At 41.1% G+C, this 27,358-nt stretch overlaps 1 protein-coding gene across 3 annotated transcripts in view; it reads right to left on the bottom strand.

Annotated features, from left to right (window-relative positions):
* LOC139420819 (BTB/POZ domain-containing protein KCTD16-like) overlaps positions 1 to 26,813 on the bottom strand; it is a 93,298-nt gene extending 66,485 nt beyond the window's left edge. The window contains exon 1 of one of the 3 annotated variants that reach the window (XM_071171124.1): positions 25,970 to 26,813. In XM_071171124.1, coding sequence (XP_071027225.1) covers positions 25,970 to 26,813 — 844 coding nt within the window. Of the gene's footprint in view, positions 1 to 25,956 lie in introns of all 3 variants that reach the window. The other 2 variants (XM_071171126.1, XM_071171125.1) reach the window with 2 other exon arrangements.
* Positions 26,814 to 27,358: the final 545 nt, after the last annotated feature.

The raw sequence follows: 27,358 nt of genomic DNA, 5'->3' as shown, positions 1-27,358 counted from the left end.
ATTCGCCAGACATTCGGGCCATCAAACATCAATAGCTCACGAACGATTTCCTGAGATATGGATATTCTACACGCAACAGACTCAGTATGACTTCCCTGTCAAAATAAATGTTAAACACTCACATAAGAAGTTTTTGTTCTCCTTTAAAATGATCACGACTATTTAATCGTACATCTTTGAAAACAGATTTTCAGCCTGCTGCCTGCCGTGCCTTTAGCTAGCCACGTGCTTTAGTAGGACTAGAAGTTATCATTTTTTGAACAGTAAGTTTAGCTAGTTGCTGTTGAAAATCAGCTTCATATTTAATGTTAGCTTAGTTATTAATTTAGCTAGTTTCATGGCACATTACCTGTTATGGTAAGCTGCACTAGTTACTGTTTAACCTTGGCACTCCAATTTGATAAAGGATATGGCAGTCTAGCTACAGTAAGTTGACACAACTCGACTTTGCTCATGTTTTGGTTAATGTTGTACTTCATCTTATGTCTTTTCAGGATCTACGTGAAGGAGTGTGAGCTGGATGTGCAGTTGTCAAATGCATGGGTGAAAAATAAGTGGGAGAACCTTTAGCAAAAAATACATGGTTCGCTACTGTACAGTGCCTTGCGAAAGTATTCGGCCCCCTTGAACTTTGCGACCTTTTGCCACATTTCAGGCTTCAAACATAAAGATATAAAACTGTATTTTTTGTGAAGAATCAACAACAAGTGGGACACAATCATGAAGTGGAACGACATTTATTGGATATTTCAAACTTTTTTAACAAATCAAAAACTGAAAAATTGGGTGTGCAAAATTATTCAGCAACTTTACTTTCAGTGCAGCAAACTCTCTCCAGAAGTTCAGTGAGGATCTCTGAATGATCCAATGTTGACCTAAATGACTAATGATGATAAATACAATCCACCTGTGTGTAATCAAGTCTCCGTATAAATGCACCTGCACTGTGATAGTCTCAGAGGTCCGTCAAAAGCGCAGAGAGCATCGTGAAGAACAAGGAACACACCAGGCAGGTCCGAGATACTGTTGTGAAGAAGTTTAAAGCCGGATTTGGACACACAAAGATTTCCCAAGCTTTAAACATCTCAAGGAGCACTGTGCAATCGATAATATTGAAATGGAAGTAGTATCAGACCACTGCAAATCTACCAAGACCTGGCCGTCCCTCTAAACTTTCAGCTCATACAAGGAGAAGACTGATCAGAGATGCAGCCAAGAGGTCCATGATCACTCTGGATGAACTGCAGAGATCTACAGCTGAGGTGGGAGACTCTGTCCATAGGACAACAATCAGTCGTATATTGCACAAATCTGGCCTTTATGGAAGAGTGGCAAGAAGAAAGCCATTTCTTAAAGATATCCATAAAAAGTGTTGTTTAAAGTTTGCCACAAGCCACCTGGGAGACACACCAAACATGTGGAAGAAGGTGCTCTGGTCAGATGAAACCAAAATTGAACTTTTTGGCAACAATGCAAAACGTTATGTTTGGCGTAAAAGCAACACTGCTGAACACACCATCCCCACTGTCAAACATGGTGGTGGCAGCATCATGGTTTGGGCCTGCTTTTCTTCAGCAGGGACAGGGAAGATGCTTCAAATTGATGGGAAGATGGATGGAGACAAATACAGGACCATTCTGGAAGAAAACCTGATGGAGTCTGCAAAAGACCTGAGACTGGGACGGAGATTTGTCTTCCAACAAGACAATGATCCAAAACATAAAGCAAAATCTACAATGGAATGGTTCAAAAATAAACATATCCAGGTGTTAGAATGGCCAAGTCAAAGTCCAGACCTGAATCCAATCGAGAATCTGTGGAAAGAACTGAAAACTGCTGTTCACAAATGCTCTCCATCCAACCTCACTGCGCTCGAGCTGTTTTGCAAGGAGGAATGGGAAAAAATGTCAGTCTCTCGATGTGCAAAACTGATAGAGACATACCCCAAGCGACTTACAGCTGTAATCGCAGCAAAAGGTGGCGCTACAAAGTATTAACTTAAGGGGGCTGAATAATTTTGCACGCCCAATTTTTCAGTTTTTGATTTTGTTAAAAAAGTTTGAAATATCCAATAAATGTTGTTCCACTTCATGATTGTGTCCCACTTGTTGTTGATTCTTCACAAAAAAAATACAGTTTTACATCTTTATGTTTGAAGCCTGAAATGTGGCAAAAGGTCGCAAAGTTCAAGGGGGCCGAATACTTTCGCAAGGCACTGTATATCATCTTGACATGTATTGCTGTGCTGTACTTGACAAATACAATGACCTTGACACCAGCTTTAGTACAGATCCTGTAGAACCATTAAATGAAAGCTTTCAGCCAGTAAGTATTCAGACCCTTGCCATGAGACTCGAAATTGAGCTCAGATGCATCCTGTTTCCATTGATCATCCTTGAGCTATTTCTATAACTTGATTGGAGTCCGTAGAGCTCCGAGACAGGATTATGTCGAGGCACAGATCTGGCGAAAGGTAGCAAAACATTTCAGCAGCATTGAAGATCCCCAAGAACACAGTGCCCTCCATCATTCTTAAAAGGAAGAAGTTTGGAACACCAAGACTCTTCCTAGAGCTGGCCACCCGGCCAAACTGAGCAATCGGGGGAGAAGGTCCTTGGTCAGGGAGATTCCTCTGTGGAGATGGGAGAACCTTCCAGAAGGATGACCATCTCTTCAGCACTCCACCAATCAGGGCTTTGTGGTAGTGTGGCCAGATGGAAGACATTCCCCAGGAAAAGGCACATGACAGCCCACTTGGAGTTTGTCAAAAGGCACCTAAAGGACACTCAGACCATGAGAAACAAGATTATCTGGTCTGATGAAACCAAGATTGAACTCTTTGTCCTGAATGCCAAGCATCACTGGAGGAAACCTGGCACCAGCCCTACAGTGAAGCATGGTGGTGGCAGCACGGAGCAAATTATAGAACGGTGCAAATTATAGAGAGATCCTTGATGAAAACCTGCTCCAGAGCACTCAGGACCTCAGATGAAGGTTCAGCTTCCAATAGGACAATGACCCTTAGCACACAGGCAAAACAAGGCAGGAGTGGCTTCGGGACAAGTCTATGAATGTCCTTAAGTGGCCCAGCCAGAGCCCGGACTTGAACCCGATCGAACATCTCTGGAGATACCTGAAAATAGCTGTGCAGCAACGCTCCCCATCCAACCTGACAGGGCTTGAGAGGATATGCCGAGAAGAATGAGAAAAACTCCCCAAATACAGGTGTGCCAAGCTTGAAGCGTCATACCCAAGAAGAATCAATGCTGTAATAGCTGCCAAAGGTGTTTCAAGAAAGTACTGAGTAAAGGGTCTGTATACTTATGTAAATATGAAATTTCACTATTTTTATTTCTTTTTAAAAATGTATAAAAACCTGTTTTTGTTTGTCATTATGGGGTATTGTGTGTAGATTGAGGGGTTAAACAAAAAATCTATTTTAGAATGAGGCTGTGACATAACAAAATGTGGAAAAACTCAAGGGATCTGTATGTTGGGCCATGATGAAAGTGAAGTGGGAATGGGCCTCCAGGGACATGGGCCTCTAGTCCTGACATTCGGGAAATGGCACATCTGTGTCTGTGCAGTTTTCTGGAGGCACTTACACAGAGCTGCAGGACTAGGCTCAGACAATGAACCTGAATATGTTTGGCAGGATCAACTTCTATGACATTCAGAATACCAACCTGTTTCCAGTCATAAATGCAGAGAATGGGGAACGAAGGATTGCTATTTTGGCAAGATTGTTCCTGGATCAGGAGAGAAATGGTGTTGGGGCACAGCTTTCTGGGGATGCACACAGTAACAGTCCGGGCTACAGGTCTCTTGTGTTTTTATTGCTATTTAACGATCTTATTTGTGTTAGTATGGGTTTTTTGTCATGCGTTTTCACGGGTCTTGTCTTTTTGTAATTTTTATGGTGATGCTAAGTGATGAAACAATTTCCCAATTTGGGATGAATAAAGTACTACACTCTCTGTATAGTGCCAAATACACAACCTATTCCCTGATTACCGATGACACTAGATATGAATGATCAAACATTTAGCTATGGATGGCTTTAGCAGCTAGTAGCCTACACTCTTAGAAAAATGGTTCCAAAGTTTTCTTCAGCTGTCCCCCATATTAGAACCCTTTTTGGTTCCAGGTAGAACAATTTTGGGTTCCATGTAGAACCCTCTGTGGAAAGGGTTCTGCATAGAATCCAAAAAGGGTTCTTCAAAAGGTTATGCTATGGGGACAGCCGAATAACCCTTTTAGGTTCTAGATAGCACATTTTTTTCTAAGAGTGTAGTTGTCTAGCACGCTAGTCTACAACCAAAGGGAAGTCCACAAGCGAAGGGAAAAGGTGAGAGGAGTAGAGTGCTTAGATGCGTGAAGGAAAATACAGTGAGCAAAGTGATCATGCTGTTTGTATGTGGCTGCTATGAAAGTGACCTGTGTTTGCGTGGGATCAAAAGTGTATTCATTCCGCAGATTCTGTTGAAAACGTTTCTTAAACGAAACGGATATAAACATACCTGAATTTGTACAATTGAAACTGTTGTTTGCAACTGTTGGAATAATGATTACACCCTAGATCAGCTAGAAGCAGGCAAGAGTGTGCAAGGCGGTATTGAATGTGTCTGTCACCTTGATTACAAATGTTTTCCTCTCAACCTGTACACCTACGTTGTAAACTTTCATTTATAGGCTGTAGCAACCTCATATTGGGTATAGGGAACATTTGAGTGTCATGTAGTAACCTAAACCTATCAATGTTACATTGAGCTGAGTGAATGGATATGCTGAAATAGAAATAAGGCCATGCTCTTAAAAAAAGTATCATCCTCCCTCATCTTAAATGACACTGTCCGCCACTGATCTCACAGAGACACATTAGCTAACGTATGTGAAAATTTTGTCTGATCTAGGAACTTTCATTTTTAGGTTGCAGGGAGGTTCTGAGAACATTTTACTTTTGTTCCCTGTCCCTGAAAGTTTTCCTGGGAGGTTTTATTAACGTTCTGAGAACGGGAATTCTAGTTTATTTGAAGGTAATGAAATAACGTTCTGAGAACATAACATTCAATAAGACTTTTATTAATACTGCTAGCTAGCTTAACTGTTTGAACTGCAAGCGCAGATAGGACACATGGACATTCATGTGCTTAGTCACTAAGCATGGAAACATGTATTTTTTATTGTGGCACGGCGTCAGTGACATTCAAACCTATGATCTTCTGTTTTCTATCCATGGAATTAGTCTACTGCACCTCAAGGAGGGAGCTAGCATACCGTGTTTTCTAACTCATACAAAGCTGTTCATTTTAGTCTATTCAAACAGACACCATTTCAAAGGAAACAGGCACTCATTAAGATCAGGTGTGGCCAATTAGTGGTGCGGCCAACAGATCTGATCACGCTTAACAAGATGGAGGATAGAGAGAGTTTTGTTGATGTTGAGAATGGAATGTATATCTTTTTGAATAATGTTCTTAGCATGTTCTCTGAACATTAAACAAGTTTTCTTGTGTTTTTTTATTAATAGTTTTCTTAACGTTTTGAGAACGGAATGTACTATGTTTTTAAATAACATTCTTAGAACGTTCTTTGAACATTACTAAAGTTTTCTTGTGGTTTTTAAAGGAAAGTTTTCTTAACATTCTCCGAACAATTTGAGACACTAGGCCCAATTTGAGACACTAGACACTAGGCCCAATTTGAGACACTAGACACTAGGCCCTCCATGGAATGAGTTTGAAACCCCTGCGTTAAAGTAATGAATGACCAAGGAAATAATGTTTTTTTGTTTAAATAAATGTTTAAATGTGCTGAGAATGTTCTGAAGCCAACCATCCCCAGAAAGTTTTGGAAATGTTGTATTCAAAATAACCATAGGACATCCATTTTCTCACCAAGCTTTAAGAAACATGGTTTTCAGAATGTTATGTGCTAGCTCATTGGTTCGGGGAACAAAGCCTTATTGTCAAACCAAAACCGGTAAAACAGAACTTTTAAAACATTTTCTGAGAACGGAAGTGAAAAAGTTGCGCGTTTTGGGAACATAAAGTTTTAGGTTGCAAAAAAACAAAAACATACGTTCGTACAATTTCCAAGGAACCAAATGTGATAGCTGGGATGGCTCTATTGAACAAGGACAGCCATATCTACTCGCTGCTAGCATGACTACAATAATTGCTACAAAACATGACTCCATTCATTTTAAGATCAGACAGCAGGCTCAATCAACCAATGATGTCATTGGAACTCTCCCGGAACAAACATGTTTAAATACCGCTATACTGCTATGTCTGAAACATCTCTCATCAATCATAATTATGTATGGAGACTGAAAAACATCCCAAATCATTTCTAGCTGTGAATTTTCCCTTTAACACTAACACATGCAATCATATCCTATCTGTCTTCCAGTAGTTCCAGTATTATACAGGCTGTGGTGCAGTCAAAGTTATTTTCAACATGATTTGCTGTCAGTGCAATTGCTGCAATAGGCGAACTTGAGCATCATGAGGGACTGAGAGATAAAGAGAGAGTCTGACAGAGAGAAAAATAAAGCAAAAGAACGACACATCAGACTACAAAAGGTTATTTTTCTCAGAGAGGATTAACTTGTGTTGGCCTTGAGTCATTGGTGGCGACTTGCGCCGTTTACTCTCAGAGCCACCATTCCTCAAAGCGCACGCAGTCAAAGAACCGGAGAGATCATCTTTCTCCCTCCACTGCTGCTGCTGATGTGGGAGATTTGCTGCAGAGCTAATTCAGTTACCATGTGTGAGTGCTGCATTATGAAGGGTGCACAGGGGCAGTGCATTTCCTCTGTCCGTGCCTGAGTGCATGTGAACACAGAATAAGGTCCTGCTGATGTGTTTTTAATTCTCTCTATCTCTCTCTGTCTCTATCTCTCTGTCTCTGTTTGTATCTCTATCTGTCTCTATCTCTCTGTCTCTATCTCTCTGTCTCTGTCTCTGTCTCTGTCTCTGTCTCTGTCTCTATCTATCTCTCTCTCTGTCTCTGTCTCTCTCTCTCTCTCTGTATCTCTCTATCTCTGTCTCTCTCTGTCTCTATCTCTCTCTCTGAAAACTGAGTGGGCTTTGATGTCTGGAAGACATGCTGGAATCCGTTTGAAGAGTGAATGCAAACTTCCCTAATGGTGTGTGTGGGTGGAGGAAAGGAAGAGATACTGAAATTATCTCACGAGTTGCCTAATAAAAGCATTCAGATCTCGATGTTCGCTGGCTGTTCAATATCAATGGTTGTTAACCCTAAAACTGTGATTCCAATAGTACCCAATTGACTTCTTATTGTAATGGGCTTCATACAGCTTGTACAGTGAACCAATGAAGCCGCTGTATCTTTCCCTCAAATGAGTGCTCCTGCCCCCTCCCTCCTTAGCTCCAGCTCCTTGTGTAAGGAAGGCAGAGTTCATAGAGGAATGGTCTTTACAATTGACATCCCTGCCACTCAAACCTAGTCCTCGGGGCCTACCAGCTCTTCTAGAACTGTTTACACTAGAAGCATTGGATCGGACATCTTCATTCAGTAGATACTGATTTTCAATCCCACCCAGGCCTATAAAGGCCATAGGCCACATTTCCAGATCAGCCTTCTTCACGTGTCCACTTGTACACATTTTCATCACAGCCCAGCACAACAGCTTAGATTCTCTTTTTTTTTTTTTTTTTTTTTTTCCACCTTTATTTAACCAGGTAGGCTAGTTGAGAACAAGTTCTCATTTGCAACTGCGACCTGGCCAAGATAAAGCATAGCAGTGTGAACAGACAACACAGAGTTACACATAGAGTAAACAATTAACAAGTCAATAACACAGTAGAAAAAAAGAGAGTCTATATACATTGTGTGCAAAAGGCATGAGGAGGTAGGCGAATAATTACAATTTTGCAGATTAACACTGGAGTGATAAATGATCAGATGGTCATGTACAGGTAGAGATATTGTTGTGCAAAAGAGCAGAAAAGTAAAGAAATATAAACAGTATGGGGAAGAGGTAGGTAAAATGGGTGGGCTATTTACCGATAGACTATGTACAGCTGCAGCGATCGGTTAGCTGCTCAGATAGCAGATATTTGAAGTTGGTGAGGGAGATAAAAGTCTCCAACTTCAGCGATTTTTGCAATTCGTTCCAGTCACAGGCAGCAGAGAACTGGAACGAAAGGCGGCTAAATGAGGTGTTGGCTTTAGGGATGATCAGTGAGATACACCTGTTGGAGCGTGTGCTATGGGTGGGTGTTGCCATCGTGACCAGTGAACTAAGATAAGGCAGAGCTTTACCTAGCATGGACTTGTAGATGACCTGGAGCCAGTAGGTCTGGCGACGAATATGTAGCGAGGGCCAGCCGACTAGAGCATACAGGTCGCAGTGGTGGGTGGTATAAGGTGCTTTAGTAACAAAACGGATGGCACTCAGTGAGACAGAGAGTGTATAATTGTCCTTAGCAAGCACTATTCCATTAATCTGGCTGATAACAAACTCAAAGTCCTCCTGACTAACATTCAATAAGAATGTCTGGAAAGGCTGTTTTGATGTTGTCTGCACGATGCGTTGTTAATGAAGGGGGGGGGGGTGTGCTTTTACTGGTTGGTTCTCCTCCATGTCTTTCTCACTCAAACACCCACAGGTACAGCCACACATAGCCCCTGAGCACCACTCCTTTCCAATACAACTGTTAGATTTTCAAATCCAAACAACAAGAGGTTTAAACCGCCCAGAGAAAAATACATTTAAGAGAACCAATCAATGTGTCCTCTCAATTTCTGAGCAAATATTGCATTTAAAACAGCCTCCTGCCCAGACCAGTGAGTCAGCCAGGCTACTACTCCACTGCTCATTGTTAGGAGCGTTGTAGAGTCCAGGCGATTGTTGACTCAGGCATTATCATGCAGTGGAGGGAATTGTGTGCTCATTAGCCAAGACTATGATCTTGCAAACATTTGTCTTCCAAGAGAACAGTAAGCAGATACGTTTTTGAACAGAATGCTAATACAAATCTTCATTGCACTAATGACAGATATCTCCACGTCCAGAGCTTACTGTATTCTAACATATTAGCATTACAGAAATAGTATGCTAGATTAGCACTGGGAAGATGCCACAAAAGGCACTTCAAAAGGCCACAACATATGCATTTCACAGAATTATTCTACACAGAGTATTATTCAAATGAGCTCCGCCCCCCAAACAAGATCAAATTTGGTTGGTCCGGACTGGACCAAGTCTGACAAGTTTGGACATCACAGTACAGCAAACCAGAGTAGAGTAGAGTTCAGTACAGTATAGTACCATAGGGTATAGTTCAGTACAGTACAGTACAATACAGTAAATGACACTGTACTCTAGTCTAGTGTGCACTACTGTACTGCACTGCACTGTACTAAACTCAACTGTACTGTATTCTACATACCTATACTCTACTTTTCTTTACTGTACTGCACTATGCTGTCCAAACTTATCAAGCAATCAATCAACGTCAATGATTGGTTCTGATTTGGACTGACCAAATTTAAACTACTTTGCAACATCCATGGACATCTGGTGTCGGGTCTGTGCTCAGCGGGTGAGAGGGCTGGTTACAGTAAATGGAAAGGGGGCTCATGGGTAGGTGCCAGTAAGAGCAGAGAGAGGTGACATTAACTGGGGAGAGAAAGAGAGACAGAGAGAGGTTGTCCAGACTGTTTTTACACTCTTGCTTTGACCACCACATGACAGAAAGAGGATGAAAACAGTTATGAGCTGAACATAACAGTATGCCAGTGGAAGGGAGGACAGTAGAAAGTGACCCAACTGTGGTTTGTGACTATTATGAATTTCCATTGTAGTCAATTCAGTTGCAGTCATTCTGTTACCAATTTGGTTGCAGAATTACACTTTCTAATCACTAATTGGTAGGTCAACCAGTAGGTCTAGGTCTGTTTTTTCCGACAACATTTCTTCAACTTAAAGAAGGCAAATAATTTCTGCAAAACTAAATATAAACGTTGATATTAGTTGTTAGAGGTCTTTACTTCAATGTTCTTGTGTTTTGATGTATTTCTAATACCTTTTAAGACTTTTTATGCTCTATGCTTTCTATGACCCCTTTTCCATCTGTTTGTCCAGAAATCAAAGCCTTTTTGCGTATTCCTAATTTTTAGGATGAAAATGGTTGAAAGATGTACATACACCTTAATTAAAAAAAAAAAAAATAGACTCTTAGCTTTCATTTGACACCAAATGTGATGTGCTCCTCTGAACTTCACATGTTCGTGCTCATGGGGATTTCTACATGGAAATGTAACCATTTTTAAGGGAATAAACACACATGATTATATTCAACCAACGTTAATCATGACCGTTATTGTACCTCCCATTTGTAGAATGGATGTTAATGGAAACTTTGGAGGAATAATAGAGACCCATATTCTGTGTGGCACAAAAGACGCAGCAAACCTCAAGGGTACTCAGTGACATTTTTCTTAGAAGATGGAAATAGTTCTTTTTTTCTTTTTTCATGTTTACAGGTTTCTAATTCATTTATACTGTTTGAGTGGAAAATTGCTTCCACTAAGATTACACTATTGTCTCGATTGAAAAGTTTTTTAAGCAATTATACATTTTGTTCTATTGCCTCCAACGTGATTGAGCATCAGCCACATAGTCATTACATTAAATATTTCTAGTCTTTCACGATAATAATATTTGTTCTGTCTATAGGAAAATGTGGCTTTCTGTTTTCATTTTACAGAAACTTGCTGAATTAACAAGTTTTAACAAGTTAAATGTGCATGCATGGAAAACATACACTACAATGACCAAAAGTATGTGGACACCGGCTCGTCAAACATTCTCCTGGCATTTGACAAACTGACTTGTTGGAAAGGTGGCATCATATGACGGTGCCACATTGAAAGTCATTGAGCATTTCAGCAAGGCCATTCTACTGCCAATTTTTGTCTATGGAGATCGCATGGCGGTGTGCTCGATTTCACCTATCAGCAATGGGTGTGGCTGAAATAGCCAAAACCACTAATTTAATGGGGTGTCCATAAACTTTTGTATATATAGTGTATTTCAAGCCTTCAACTGATGAGACTGTATTAAAAAAAGGATTTCATTATCTTTAAGTTTATCTATTTTGCAGCCAGGATCTGTGAGAAAATGCACTTTGATGGTGACAGCAGTACAGTGAGATATCTTCTTAAGCTTCTAGGGGCGATTTAATACTTATTTATCATTGCATAACATCAAAGAGAGAGTCGCATAGGTAAGCATGCCTGTCCTTGCTGCGTGTGTTTTTTTTGTCATATAATGAATGGGCTATTTTTATTTATTGATGGTGCGTGGAAAACGCCTAACTCCAAATCAACACGGTGGTTATGGCTTTGTCACAGTGAGATATATAAGCCTGAGTGACAGGCCCTACAAAAGACAACTGAATGTCAATCATGGCCTAGTCGCCGTGCGATGGACGAATAGGAACAGTCCAAAGGGAAACATGCTTTACCAAAACATACCAGCCCTAACTACCAGAGCAGCTCTCTCTCAAGGGTCGGTCTCTGTCGATAAGTTTCAAACGAGCGGTGCGTCATTTCCTGAAATTAATTAAATTACCAAACTGAATTAAAAGCCCTGGACATATTTAATGCAAGTGCTCTTAATTGCGGTTTGTTAAATTACCGTTGCCTAGCCGCAGTTTCATGTTCTGTGCCAGCGTGTTTGTCACGCCTCGTCACTGGGAGAGGAGAATGATTCCTTATGATAGCTCCTCGACAGGCTAGGGGTACGTCCCAAATAGCACCCGATTCCCTACATAGTGCACTACTTTTGGCCAGAGCCCTATGGGCCCTGGTCAAAAGAAGTGCACTATATAGAAAACGATGACATTTGGGATGTGTAGGAGAACAGGGGCATCACAGCCAGTCTTCACACTGTAGTAGACTTCAAAGTGGGTCATAACAGCAAGCTGAGCACGACACAATTATAATAAAAAACACATCTGCTCAATATGCTGCCCAAAAATCTTTCCCACTGCATACCAACAAAATGTAATTTTACCTCAAAAACAATAATTCTACAAAAGAGCAGACATTTTGTGTAGCCATCAGCGGAGATATCACAATTTAGAATGTCATAATATGTTTTAAACCAAACACTATATATGCAAAAGTATGTGGACACCCATTCAAATGAGTGGATTCGGCTATTTCAGCCACACCCGTTGTTGACAGGTGTATAAAATCGAGCACACAGCAAAGCAATCTCCATAGACAAACATTGGCAGTAGAATGGCCTTACTGAAGACCTTAGGGACTTTCAACGTGGCACCGTCATAGGATGCCACCTTTCCAACAAGTCAGTTCATCAAATTGTATGCCCTGCTAGAGCTGCCCCGGTCAACTGTAAGTGCTGTTATTGTGAAGTGGAAACGTCTAGTAGCAACGGCTCAGCCGCAAAGTGGTAGGCGATACAAGCTCACAGAATGGGACAGCCGAATGCTGAAGCGTGTAAAAATTGTCTGTCCTCGGTTGCAACAGTCACTATCAAGTTCCAAATTGGCTCTGGAAGCAATGAACAAGAACTGTTAATTTGTAGCTTCATGAAATGGTTTTCCATGGCAGGGAAGAAGCACAGAAGCCTAAGATCACCATGCACAATGCCAAGTGTCGGCTGGAGTGGTGTAAAGCTCGCCGCCATTGGACTCTGGAGCAGTGGAAATGTGTTCTCTGGAGTGATGATTCACGCTTCACCATCTGGCAGTCCGATGGACAAGTCTGGGTTTGGCAGACGCCAGGAGAATGCTACCTGCCGGAATGCATAGTGCCGACTGTAATGTTTGGTAGAGGAGGAATAACGGTCTTGGGCTGTTTTTCATGGTTTGGGCTAGGCCCCTTAGTTCCAGTGAAGGGAAATCTTAACGCTACAACATACAATGACATTCTAGACGATTCGAGAATTCCTTTTGCGATGGTGGATACTGTTTTTGCCAGAACTCTCAATTTCTAACACGTATGAATACAGAGGTTAATCACTCAGCTGACCAGATTACCCAAGATTTTACTTCTGGGTTAACAGAGATTAACGGAGACTGGATGTCATTCTCCATCACACCTCAAGGTCATATTTCTCAAGGGCTCCTGAGTGAAGTATTTCCTTGAGACCAAGGCTATTATTGTAACCACATCACTGAAGTGAAAACACACTTAGGTGTTCTCTCTCTCTCTCTCATTCTATAGCACTGTTTAGGTGTGGCCACAACCCTTTTCGTAAAGGTAATTTCCCTAGCAGGCTGGCACCCATTCTGCCAGTCAGTCCGTTATGACTAGAAGGTTTCACATGGTGTTTTAAGGACTATAAACTTAAAAACAGATCGATACATGATTTGCCCTGAGAGCAGACGGGAAAATAAACATAAGACAAAGGAGAGGCTAAGGGAGGATCGTGAAGGAATGTATCTGCCCCCTGTGGTATTCACTGTTTACTGAATTTCTTTCAAATTGGTTTTCTTGTATCAGGTCCCCCAGAGGGATGGGAGGCTCAGGCAATTTGCCAAGCAGTCTTCCAACCTGTCAGAGGGCCCACTATCGGATGATCAATTGGACTCTAAAGATACCACAAAAGCGAGTGAACTGAAAGGAAGTATGAGTTGATAACGCTAGATAAGATTTCTTGCTTCTTCCAAACCGTGTGACCATTATGATCGACCTACTGCTTGTGTACAAGGGAAGATTCATAGTGAATAAGTTCATGTTTAGAAATATTCCGATCTTATAGTATGTAGCGCGACACATGTCCTTCGCATAGGGCTGATCAGGCTGTTGATTGTGGCCTGTGGAATGTTGTCTCACTTCCTCTTCAAACAAGCTGTCGTACACGTCGATCCAGAGCATTTCAAACATGCTCAATGGGTGACATGTCTGGTCAGTATGCAGGCCATTGAAAAACTGGGACATTTTCAGCTTCCAGGAAATGTGTACAGAAATGTGTACAGATCTTGCGACATGGGGCTGTCCATTATCATGCTGAAACATGAGGTGATGAGGGTGGATGAATGGCACAACAATGGGCCTCAGGATCACTCACGGTATTTCTGTGCATTCAAATTGCCATTGATAAAATGCAATTGTGTTCGTGGTACGTAGCTTATGCCTGCCCATACAATAACCACCATGGGGCACTTAGTTCACAATGTTGACATTAGCAAACCGCTCGCCAACACAACGTCATACACGGTGTCTGCCATCTGCCCGGTACAGTTGAAACCGGGATTAATCTGTGAAGAGCACACTTCTCCAGCGTGCCAGTGGCCATCTAAGGTGAGCCTTTGCCCACTGAAGTCGGTTACGACGCTGAACTGTAGTCAGTTCAAGACCCTGGTGAGAACAATGAGCACGCAGATGAGCTTCCCTGAGAAGGTTTCTGACAGTTTGTGCAGAAATTCTTCAGTTGTGCAGACCCACAGTTTCATCAGCTGTCCTTGTGGCTGGTCTCAGACGATCACACAGGTGAAGAAGCCGGATGTGGAGGTCCTGGGCTGCTGTGATAACACGTGGTCTGGGGTTGTTAGGCCAATGGCACATTCTGCAAAATTCTCTAAAGAGACATTCAATCTCTAATTAACATTCAATTCTCTGGCAACAACTCTGCTGGACATTCCTGGAGTCAGCATGCCAAATGCACATCTGTTGTATTGTGTTGTGTAACAAAACTGCACCTTTCAGAGTGGCCTTTTATTGTCCCCAGCACAAGATACACCTGTGTAATGATCATGCTGTTTAATCAGCTTCTTGATATGTAAACAAATTTGTGCACATAATTTGCAAGAAATAAGCTTTTTCTGCATCTGGAAAATTTCTGGGATCTTTTATTTCAGCTCATAAAACAATTTACATGTTGCGTATATATTTTTGATCAGAAACTATATACAGTATATATATATACAATATCGTGTGAAAACTCTGGACATGCCTACCTATTCAAGGGTTTTTCTTTATTTTTACTATTTTCTACATTGTAGAATAATCGTGAAGATGTCAAAACTATGAAATAACACATGGAATCATGTAGTAACGAAAAAAGTGTTAAACAAATCAAAATATATTTTATATTTGAGATTCTTCAAAGTAGTCACCCTTTGCCTTGATGACAGCTTTTCAGACTCTTGGCATTCCAGCTTCATGAGGTAGTCACCTGGAATGCAATTCAATTAACAGGTGTGCCTTGTTAATTTGTGGAATTTATTTTCTTCTTAATGCATTTGAGCCAATCAGTTGTGTTGTGACAAGGTAGGGGGTATACAGAAGATAGCCCTATTTGGTAAAAGACCAAGTCCATATTATGGCAAGAACAGCTCAAATAAGCAAGGATAAAGACAGTCCATCATTACTTTAAGACATGAAAGTCAGTCAATATGGAAAATGTCAAGAACTTTGAAAGTTTCTTCAAGTGCAGTCGCAAAAACCATCAAGCGCAATGATAAAACTGGCTGTCATGAGGACCGCCACAGGAAAGGAAGACCCAGAGTTACCTCTGCTGCCTAGAATAAGTTCATTAGAGTTACCAGCCTCAGAAATTGCAGCCCAAATAAATGCTTCACAGAGTTCAAGTAACAGACACATCTCAACATCAACGGTTCAGAGGAGACTGCGTGAATCAGGCCTTCATGGTCGAATTGCTACAGAGAAACCCCTACTAAAGGATACCAATAATAAGACGAGACTTTCTTGGGCCAAGAAACATGAGCAATGGACATTAGACCAGTGGAAATCTGTCCTTTGGTCTGATGAGTCCAAATTTTATATTTTTGGTTCCAACCGTCTTTGTGACACAGACTAGGTGAACAGATGATCTCTGTAATGTATGGTTCCCACCGTGAAGCATGGAGGAGGTTTGATGGTGTGAGGGTGCTTTTCTGGTGACATTGTCAGTGGTTTATTTAGAATTCAAGGCACACTTAACTAGCATGCCTACCACAGTATTCTGCAGCAACACAAAATCCCATCTGGTTTGTGCTTAATGGGACTATCATTTGTTTTTCAACAGGAAAATGACCCAACACACCTCCAGGCTGTGTAAGGGCTATTTGACCAAGAAGGAGAGTGATGGAGTGCTGCATCAGATGACCTGGCCTCCACAATCACCCGACCTCAACCCAATTGAGATGGTTTGGGATGAGTTGCACCGCAGAGTGCTGGAAAAGCAGCCAACAAGTCTTCAGCATATGTGGGAACTCCTTCAAGACTGTTGAAAAAGCATTCCAGGTGAAGCTGGTTGAGAGAATGCCAAGAGTGTGCAAAGCTGCCATCAAGGCAAAGGGTGGCTACTTTGAAGAATCTAAAATACAAAATATATACGTATATAAATACTATTTTATACAATATGTGTTATTTCATAGTTTTGATGTATTTGCTATTATTCTACAATGCAGAAATTGATAAAAACAAAGAAAAACCCTTGAATGAGTAGGTGTGTCCAAACTTTGGACTGGTACTGTACATAATATTATAAAGCCATGACAATATTATGTCTCACTCCTTTCTCATTCTGCGGACGTTTTCTTTCTGACCTGGATGTTGACCTTTAGCGTCAGGGCTAGGGAGGGCAGCATGTCTTCTGAGTAAACACACCAGGGAATCCCTCTGCCTGCCTGGCTCTGTCATGACCCAAATCATCAGCACACAAGGAGTTGGGTCAGAGGACACTGTGATCCTTTTCCCCTTCCCATTGCAGAAGTGACTTCATGAAACCCAACATCATATTACAAGGAACCAAGATACAGTAAAGAAATTCATTAGCGCAAGCAAGGTTCGAAACATTGGTCTTTGGTGTTCGTTAACTTAAACAATATGCAAATGTACGGTTCACTACATACATTTATTTGGTAAGCTTGCATTATAGAGCAGCATTAGCAATATGGCAGAGAGTATCTGTGTGAAGTAGAACAGCACCCGTAACTGCTAAGGGGAAAATAACGAGGTAATGAAGCATTGCACTGGAGGAGAGTAAAATAACAGCACCCTGGCTCTGTATGATTCAGGTGAAGTAAAAAATATATATCTATGGATATGCAGCATACTCCAATACTGGAGAGGACACTCGGCCGAGCTATCTATCTGCACAGTGTTTTCATGCTCTAAATGCTGCAAAAAGAGCACAAACGCTCCAAAAATAGAGTGGACATTAAACTCCCTTGATTGCAGAGTGCATCTCTTTTGTAGGTCCTAGTCTAGTTAGACAGTGAATGATGCTGCCTGGAAATGAGACAAACCTATTCTGGAACTACTAATGCAGCAGGCTGTGTGGCTGTTAGCATTATGTCTGTCTCTGCAAGCACGAGGAAATAGTTCACCCTCTGTAGGAGTTCAAGGGAAACCAGACATGAAGAGGAGGATATGGGGAGGAGCTGAGCACAAAATGCCACTCAATATTGTGTTTTAGACAGGAGGGAAAGCTGAAAACATAATGATAAAGGTTTCCTTAAATTGGCCTTGGTGCAGTATAAATCAGGACAATGCTACAGATTAGGACAGATCATTACACTATATGGGTTTAGCACGTACACTACATGACTAAAAGTATGTGGGCACCGGCTAGTCAAACATCTCATTCCAAAACCATGGATATTAAAATGGGGTTGGTCCCCCCTTTGTTGCTATTACAGCCTCCACTCTTCTGGGAAGGCTTTCCAGTAGATGTTGGAACATTGCTGCGGGTTCTCAGCCACAAGAGCGTTAGTGAGGTCAGGCACTGATGTTGGGCGATTAGGCCTGGAGCGCAGTAGGCATTCCAATTCATCCCAAAGGTGTTCGATGGGGTTGAGGTCAGGGCTCTGTGCAGGCCAGTCAAGTTCTTCCACACCGATCTCGACAAACCATTTCTCTATGGACCTCACTTTGTGCACAGGGGAATTGTCATGCTGAAACAGGAAAGGGCCTTCCCCAAACTGGTGCCACAAAGTTGGAAGCACAGGATCGTCTAGAATGTCATTGTATGCTGTATGTTTTAATTTCCCTTCAAGGAAACTAAGGGACCTAGCCCGAACCATGAAAACCAGCCCCAGACCCTTATTCCTCCTCCACCAAACTTTTGAGTTGGCACTATGCATTCGGACAGGAGAACAGGTGTTCTCCTGAATTTCGCCAAACCCAAATTAGTCCGTCGGACTGCCAGATGGTGAAGCGTGATTCATCACTCCAGAGAAGTTTCCACTGCTCCAGAGTCCAATGGCGGAGAGATTTGCACCACTCCAACCAACGCTTGGCATTGCGTATGGTGACCTTAGGCTGGGGTCAGGCCATGGAAACCCATTTCACGAAGCTCCCGGCGAACAGTTCTGGTGATGACGTTGCTACAGAGTTTGGAACTCTGTAGTGAATGCTGCAACCCAGGACAGTCAATTTTGACGCTGTACGCACTTCAGCACTTAGTGCTCGTGTTTGCCTACCACTTCACGGTTGTGCCGTTGTTGCTCCTAGATGTTTCCACTTCACAATAACAGCACTTACAGTTGACCAGGGGCAGCTCTAGCAGGACAGACATTTGACGAACTGACTTGTTGAAAAGGTGGCACGTTAAATGTCACTGAGGTCTTCAGTGAGGCCATTCTACTTCCAATGTTTGTCTATGGAGATATACACCTGTCAGCAATGAGTGTGGCTGAAACCTTTGAAGGGGTGTCCACATACTTTTGTTTATTTATGTATCTGTTCTTATCTCACTGTTTTATCGTTTTAAAAGCTTAAACAGTGTTGACCATTTCTGTATTGCAGGCTATTTGCTGAGGGTCCAGGGGCCTCATTTATAACTTTTGCGTAAATTTCACACAAAATATCTGCGTGCGCAATTTCTGAAAAATCAGGCGTGAGATTTATAAACTTGCCGCATGATTCCCATTATAAATCAGACCTGTCGTAAGCCTATGCAGGGGCGGCAGGGTAGCCTAGTGGTTAGCGCGTTGGATTGGTAACCGGAAGGTTGCAAGTTCAAATCCTTAGCTGACAAGGTACAAATCTGTCATTCTGCCCCTGAACAGGCAGTTAACCCACTGTTCCTAGGCCGTCATTGAAAATAAGAATTTGTTCTTAACTGACTTGCCTAGTTAAATAAAGGTTAAAAAAAATGCCTCCATTCACCTTTTATGGTGACAATGACAGCCTTTATTTGCTATATAATTTGGAAATATTAGCATTAGGCCACGGCATGTAAAAATACATTGTGTTCAATATTTATTTTAGCAATAGATTATTGGGTTTAAATGTCCCGCCTTGGTAAAGGCTCTAAGATTAAATAGGCAATGATGCCGTGCTCTTATCACACAACAATACTGTAGCTGACTCATACTGACAAATATTGTACATAAACTACTTTCCGTTTCTGAATGAGAAAACAATGGCAAATTGTTGTGGACCTGTCAGCAGAACATTTGAATTCAACAATGGTTTATATCGACTTTTCCCCCAACCTAAATATGATGGACTGCCCACAAATTCAGAAAAATTGTAGGACAGGCTACAAAACAAAAGTCCATTACAGTACTCACAGTAGTTACAGTTACAATTCTAGTGTGTTTTTGTTCAACTTGACTTTTTATTTAAAAAATATTATATTACTACTGATATTGATTACTGCATTGTTGGGAAAGAGCAAGCAAGAAAGGCATTTCACTCTAGGCTACTTGTGCACATGACAATAAAAACTTGAAACTTGATACATAGGCCTACTCCAATGTAAATGTGAATGTATACCGTCATTATAAACCGCTCTGACTATGATATTGCAAAACTTGAACTACATATAGTCTATCTATTTATGAGGTGCAATTACATGAGAGATGTGCATGGTAATTTGTAGTATGGCCTCTTCGGGAATATGAACCCATCAAAGACAGAAAAGGTGAGGAATATATTCTGCAATGGTTCTGAAAATAAAATAGGAAAAACGTTTCATACGTCTAATTCTAAGATTCCTATGTCTAATTATTTAAGATTTTAAACATAAAACACATAGATGTTTCGCTCTTCTCACTAATGGATAATGGTTGCATTCTTGTTAATATGTTTTTCCTGTTTTTATTTTTTTATGAATAAGCTTTTCATCATATCTCCCATTTAAACAAAAATACCTACTGTACTTGCCAGCTTGAAATAGAATATTTCCACCACTAGCAGATGAGCATATGCATAGTCTAAAGTTTGCAGGAGGTGAGCACATTCTCAAGTTCACATTTTATAAGTGCCAACTTCTGCTTGAAAACTTTTGTACGTGTGCAAGGTTTATTACGCGAGAGGCGTAATGGTTAATAAAGGGTAGCTCTGCACTGAAATGTCAGCCTGTAACATCACTAATTGTCTAACATGAGATTCAGAGATTCTCTCTCTCTCTCACTCTCACTCTCACTCTCACACACACAGAGCTGAACATGCTGATCTCACAATTAGTGGCATACCTCTGGGGCATCTTCACATTTACCCAGTGAGACAATTTACCATGGCCCTGCCGACTTCTCATAGTATTGAAATAACAGGTTCTAAAGCCAGTACATCATTGCCTCCTGAGTCCTGATGCAAACACATGAAATATTCCATATGTTTGTTAAGTGTAACACAAGGGATGAGAAATTCAGAGTACATAGGATTTGTATCTAAAGGCTCAAGTATCTAGCTCTTTGAAGCATGTAAGCCTTGTAAGGGGACCTTCAAGGCGGGCACATATGTATTACAGTTTTTCTCAATTGCTAAAACACTAAAACCCATTGGCTGAACAAAGTTCTCAGTTGCCTGGACTCATTTAGCTAATTATGCAGTCTGTTGTCAATACCTTAAACCATTTCAAATGGTAAAACACAATTTGCAGATCTCACTTGGACTTTTCAGCAAAACTCTAAACACATTCTCATTCTCAAAACACATTCTGCACTCTAATGCACATGTCATCCATACTGGTAAACACAAGTGGCAACAATCAAATTCAATTAGAGAACATATGTCATTGATTGAACCTGTTTCAAATGATGCGACACAACCAATATAAGCCAGTTTAGAGAGCAAACAGGTTGTTGAAGGTGGGAAGGAGAAAGTCTGAGAATGGATACTGTAGTACAGTGTATTGTAGGCTGTATACTGTATGGCCCTGAACATTGTGCTTTCCATTTATTAACAGTACTGACTATTCAATAGATTTTGACTGGTTGCAGGTTCATATCAACAAAGAACCAGAATTACAGTATCACAGAGACAAAGGACAAGTTTGTGAGATGCAGGGTACAGTACTGTAAAAATAGGGGTACAAGGAGGAGGAAGAACAAAAAACAAAATTGCAAAGCAGAGTAGTAATTTCTGATCAATTTTGAGCTACTATGATAGAACATGTTTTCGTTCATCAAAAGACAATGACGGAAAAATATGAATAAAAATGTACTTCTCCCTGAGAATTGTATGTTTTGAACAATGTGTTTTCTATTTTCCGGTGTATTGTTTACTGACTGCTTAAGAGTGTATATCATTTTGATCACTTTGTTTACGATTTGAGAGCAGTGTTTGATTTTGAACACAGGTAAAACTGTTTTGAGGAGAATGTTTCATTTTGCAATAGGAGTAAGAGGTTATGTAAATAGTGCTTGAAGATGAGGTTTTGTGTTTAATGTTTGTAGGAAATGGAGCAAGTTTTCAGAATTTGTGTTTTAGCAATTGAGAAAAACTGTATTATTATTTTGTTTACCTTTATTTTAAAAGGGAAAACATATTGAGACCTAGGTCTCTTTTTCCAAATGTGCCCTGCACAATACAACACAAATATACACATTATACACAAAATATACAAAGAATACACATTAAAACACAAAACTACAGTCCTGTGAAGCACAAGTAAAACATCACAAATCACCTCGATAAACTGTTACATTCCTACACAAATAAGTCCACAATCAATACTCTAAACTGGCCTAGCGGCAGCAGAACATTAAGGTGAAATGTATTCAGAATTTTGTTCCAGCAACACGGTGCTTTAAAAATCAAAGCAGCTTTACCTACAGTGTAGCTCGGTGGAGACCCTTCGGAACCTCAAGAGTTAGCCAATCCTGTGAACAAGTTAGGCAACTCAGCTGTCTATATGTCAACAGCAATGCTAGATAAGATGGGAGTTTATGAAGTAGGGCCTTGTAAAAAAAAAAAGGGAATCATGTAGAGATATATGGGCCTTTAGCGAAGTCCAGCCAACCTTTTGATCCAGGATGCAGAGATGAGTATCAAAACTGTCACCTGTCACCAGTAGCTTACTATGACCAACACACACAGTGAGACTACAAACCACAATATCTGTCATCCATGGGATTATAAAAAGTGAAGAAGTAAAGAAGAAATAAATGTATTTCAGCATGTGCTATACAGCCATAATACCACATGCCTCTGGTCACAGATACATATGGAGCTCAGGTTTCAGGATTAAGGGCTGTAATTCTTACTAGAATCTTAAAATCCATGTCAACATTCCCACAGGTCATCAAGCTGTAGTATAGAGTGAATTATTTGCATTTGTTATATACGTAAGACATGGATGTGAAGCTATGCCACAAATGAAGAACAACTGAGGTGTCGAGATTGAGATTCTATTGAATAAATAAAAAAATTAAAAAAATATTATCCTGCCCCAGCCATTGAACAATAAGACACCGTATCTACAGCATATACATCATTTCAGAAAATGTATATTGGTCCCACAAGTGTTACATTTTTCTATCTCAAGAACCTCCCTCACAGTTGCATAGTAGGCAGAAATTATTCAACATACCAAAGCAAAGAAAATTGCATATCTAAGTAAATGTGTTTAAGTGAGCGGGGACAATAATCTCTTTCTGAATGAGGCTCATTTTTCGTTGGTGGGCCCATTGCACTTCTTTTCTCTAGATTTATGACGAGAGTAACGAGAGTAACTCCTCACTATGCAGAAATCGCTCCACCATATCCTGGTTGCTAAAATTCTAATAGTTCGCCTAATTTCAGTTTAAGTGACAAAACAAGCAAGTATAGGGTAGAGAATCATTGTACCATCTAAACCGCTGTGAAATATATTTTCCAAATAACAAAAATATTGCCTTTTCAACCGTTTGAAGCTGGTGTACAAAACCGAAAGATGCAAAAATGAAATGAGAATGACAGATCTATCAGTCATATTTCCATGTGAATATTTTTTGGTCACCCAAAAGGTTACATATTGCAGCTTTAAATTTGATGGGTATGGGGGTCAGTCAGTATTATAAGGAAAAGTCTCATCATCATGGATATACCCACATTAAAAGGTTTCCTTTGTTATTCTTATGGGTAGCCTCTGGCTTGAGGTTGGTGACATGTTCTACCGTGGTTTTAAGATGACATTTCTTGCTAAATAAGATTTATCGACTTCATCATTTTCTTTACGGATTAGCACCTACTCCAACCTCAACAGACATTCAATAATGCAATAAGACAAACATAATCTCCCCAAAATTGTATATATGCAAATTTCCCAGAAATTATCATTGAGATGATTTAGACTTTTTTTTAAACAAATGCTTACGTTATTTTCCATACCCTGCCCAAACTTAGTGCCCAGTGTTATGCTATGCATTGCAGCATCAGTGTGCTTGTGAAGAGTCGCTCCAGCAGCTCTTTGTGCTATTATCTGCGGCACCACAGAGCACTTACTTACTCACAATAGCCGAAGCATCCGCCGTTTCAATCCAGAAAATGGATTGATAAAGAGATGGAAGAAGGTTTTTTTTGGACTATGTAATCTCTCCCTCAACAGGTCTTTCTTAGTCAAATGCACAGCAGCTCCAGAGTTCCTAGGACTCCCTTGGGGCCTGGGATTGCAGTCACTAAACAGTTTGGAGAGCAGGTCAAGGAACAGCCAGATAATCCAGTCCATCTTTCCCCGATATCCTTCCTCTCTCCTCAACCCTCCCTCCCTGGTTCTGTCTGAATAATGCAGACTTTGGGATCAGTGGCAGCTCCCCTGACAGACTGGACTGGGAAGCAGCTGCACCTATGAAACGCAGCCTTTGAGCTGTCACGCCCCATCTCCAGCTAAGCAAATCGGTTTAAACAGGCAAACAGCATTGTGCCCCTTCCTAAAATGTCACACCAAAGTTTTACTGCGAAACGCTTGATGTATTACTTTTTGCAGTTGTTCAAGCTGAAACCGGTGCAGGTGTGTTTGTGTGGTGCCACTCTGGAAAGGCGCAAAGGCCTTGAATGTGTCTTCCCACCTACCGCTACACATTACAGGAGAATTGTTAATTTGTGTATACTAAGCTAATAGTGTTCTTTGTCACACATGACTTACCATCACCATATGAAACGGCATTCGCAATGACCACATTTTCTGTAATGTAATAATTTTTTGTATTTATTTACGTCAAGAGGAAGGACCCAGGCAAACGGTTTAGAAATTATTATTTTGCCCCCAAAAATGATTGCATGATTTACTATGTCTTCGGCATGCAGGTCCCAGCAGTGAGTCCTCCGACTGTCACTGATAATGATTGATTATCAATCACTCTAACCATGCGACAAATTGGTAAATAAATGTGACTGCCGTGGATAGCAGGCGACGCAGACACCGAGACGGAGCAGCGAGGCCTATAAAAGGCAACTGGTGCGCTCTGCCAGGGGCGACGGGGGAGCAGGAGCGTGCTAGGGAGGCAGAGAGGGTGAGCAGACAAACAAGAGGCTGTCACTGACTTCATTGATTTCACTGCGTGCCTTCAACCTTTACAAACTTCCTGTGTGCACTCACAGCAAAATATTGGTTGACGGGATCCGCAAAGCAATGTTATTTCACTGTAAACAAGGATAGGTCTTTGGAGCTTACTCTCATCGACAAATATACATGGTATCACTAGAATGTGTGTTTGTGTAGTACAGAGACCAGACAGTGTCAAGTGCATGCTACTCATCTGAACTGCATGAGTCGTGACACAGGTTTAGCTGTCGTGGAATTGTATCTACTCCTTTTCTGAAGGAATAATCTCTAAATTGTTGCACCTGTTAATCAGGGAACTTAATATGCTCCCAACATACAGTGCTTATTGGTAATCTAATAGCATCTCCTTGCAAATTCTTCAGGGAAATGACACAGAAGAATCTACAGTATACTGTATATACTTGAGAAAATCTTGTCTCAATATGTTTTATGAGCTCAGAGTGGAATGCAGTCGCAGTATGAGCTTGCTTTGCGTTCTACCTTTTGGCAGGGCCTATGCAGCCAAGGAACACCTCATATACTGTCACCTCTGAGTATATGTGGTATTTTGTTGCACCATAAAATATTTTGAGAGCCCTTATAAAACCCATCATCTTACATCTTACAATGCCTCAAAATGAAGGCTTGGAGAGAAATGAAGAGAGGCCACAGCGCACTCAGTATGGAAGATGAATAGCACTTCCCAGGTAGGAGTTTCTGGGAACAAGTGGGTTTAGACCCTTGGGGGAATACAACAGAGCAGTAAGAGTGCAATTAAAAGGAGTGAACTCAAACTAGATTAGTTCTTGAGTGGGCAGACAGACATGTCCTCAACGCATACCGGCATTCAAACTACACATTCTGTTGCTCAATTTGTAGTAGGCTATATTCAGTTGTGTTTTTCATGGAGTGGATTGGAACATACCATTTCCACAAAAGATACACAGTTTGGCAAGCATTGATCACTGGCACTCACACTCTCATACACAGACAGGGACTGAGTGACTATCTCTGTGCATGCATGATATATTGTGTGTGTGTGTGTGTGTGTGTGTGTGTGTGTGTGTGTGTGTGTGTGTGTGTGTGTGTGTGTGTGTGTGTGACCACTCTCAGTGCTACTTCAAAAGCAGAATGCTTGGGGAAAACTTGTAAAGCAAGTGTGCCTTCTAGTGGTGACTTGGGAGGACTATTTCACATGGGATGTGTGTAGAGTTACATTGGTACCTGGTAGAAACGAAAGTAAAAACGAAAGCAACTTACGATAGAAGATGTATTCAGTGTAACTTGACCAGATCTTGTCCTCTGTGTGTCGATTCACGGAGGACGCTGTGACTGAAGAGTTACAGGCAACCATCTGGAAACCACACTCTGACAGGATGTCAAATGATCTCTCAAGGTGTTTGAACTTCAGGTAAAACCTGGAAGTATATCGATCCGGTGTCCTGTCTGGGTCTCGACTCTCATTCAAGGTCTCGCCAAAAACTTCCTTGGCTAACGCGACCCTCCCACAAATCAAAATCCGCGGGACCCTTCTGAATTTGGCGTCAGTTTGACTCTCTCTGCCCACTGTGCAAGAGCCCCTGTAACCAACTGTAATGAACCCACTTTTTCTGTCCGCCGGGACCAGTGATGACGGCGGACACATCTTGTGGTCGCTGCCATGAGAACCATCTTCAAAATCACTGTGGAAGTATTCGTCTGGACTGTGTTTTAAATCTTCGGGGGTCAATAGTTTGACCATGTCTGACAACTGAAAGTACTCCGCCTCTTTCCTAAGCCTCCCCTTCTCTGGAAAATGGTCGGGCAGTACAACTTGTTTGTCTCTGAGGAAGTCCAGAACATATCGAAATAAAAATCCATCTCTGTCGATAAAATAGCGTCCCTTAGGGTCCCGCGCCAAGTCGTTAGTGGCATCTTTCTTGGGTGAGAATATTTTTCCCAGCAAGGAATTCGGGGTGCTTACTAACGTTGCATGACGTGTGTAATACACCTGTCCCCCAACGTTTAATTCTACAACATCTGGGAAACTATTCTGAACAGATCCTTGGTCTTTGGACGTAGGGTTAGTCCTACAGTTTCCACTCAATGCCATTGTTTCCGTCATGATTGACTAAAAACTCCACCGAATTTTAGATGGAAACGGTAGATTGATGTCCAAAAGTTGCTATTTTACTTGTACTAAAACAAGGTATATTTGTGTTTAAAATGTAAAATTAAACACACTGAACATAAATTATGACAAATAATTCTTATAAAGTCAGTCATTCACCTACCAGTCGCTGCAGTCTTAGAAAAATAGCATAATGGTGGATGTCCACGAAACCCACCTCAAAAGATAACAGAAAAACAGTGTTTTGAGACTACAAAAAGATATACAGACGCATCGAAGGTGTGTACCACAACAGCGTGCATCAGTTGCTCTGCCTCCATTGCCCATGGGAGAAAAACATTGCCGAGGGAAATGACTGAGGTTCATGAGAACCCCCACGGCCAGATCACATAGAAACGCTGTCAAACGGAACATGAGCTGCCTTGCTTCTGTTTGCTAGAGCAAAATGAATAGCTTATATAGATGGCCCAATACTCTACATAAATGCACAAATATATCTACAACATATTCAATAGAAAAACTCCTCGCAACAACTTCTA

The sequence above is a fragment of the Oncorhynchus clarkii genome, chromosome 12 (genome assembly GCF_045791955.1).
Source record: "Oncorhynchus clarkii lewisi isolate Uvic-CL-2024 chromosome 12, UVic_Ocla_1.0, whole genome shotgun sequence".
Lineage (NCBI taxonomy): Eukaryota > Metazoa > Chordata > Actinopteri > Salmoniformes > Salmonidae > Oncorhynchus > Oncorhynchus clarkii.
Note: the sequence above shows the minus strand (reverse complement) of the source record. Positions and strands in the feature narration are given on the sequence as shown.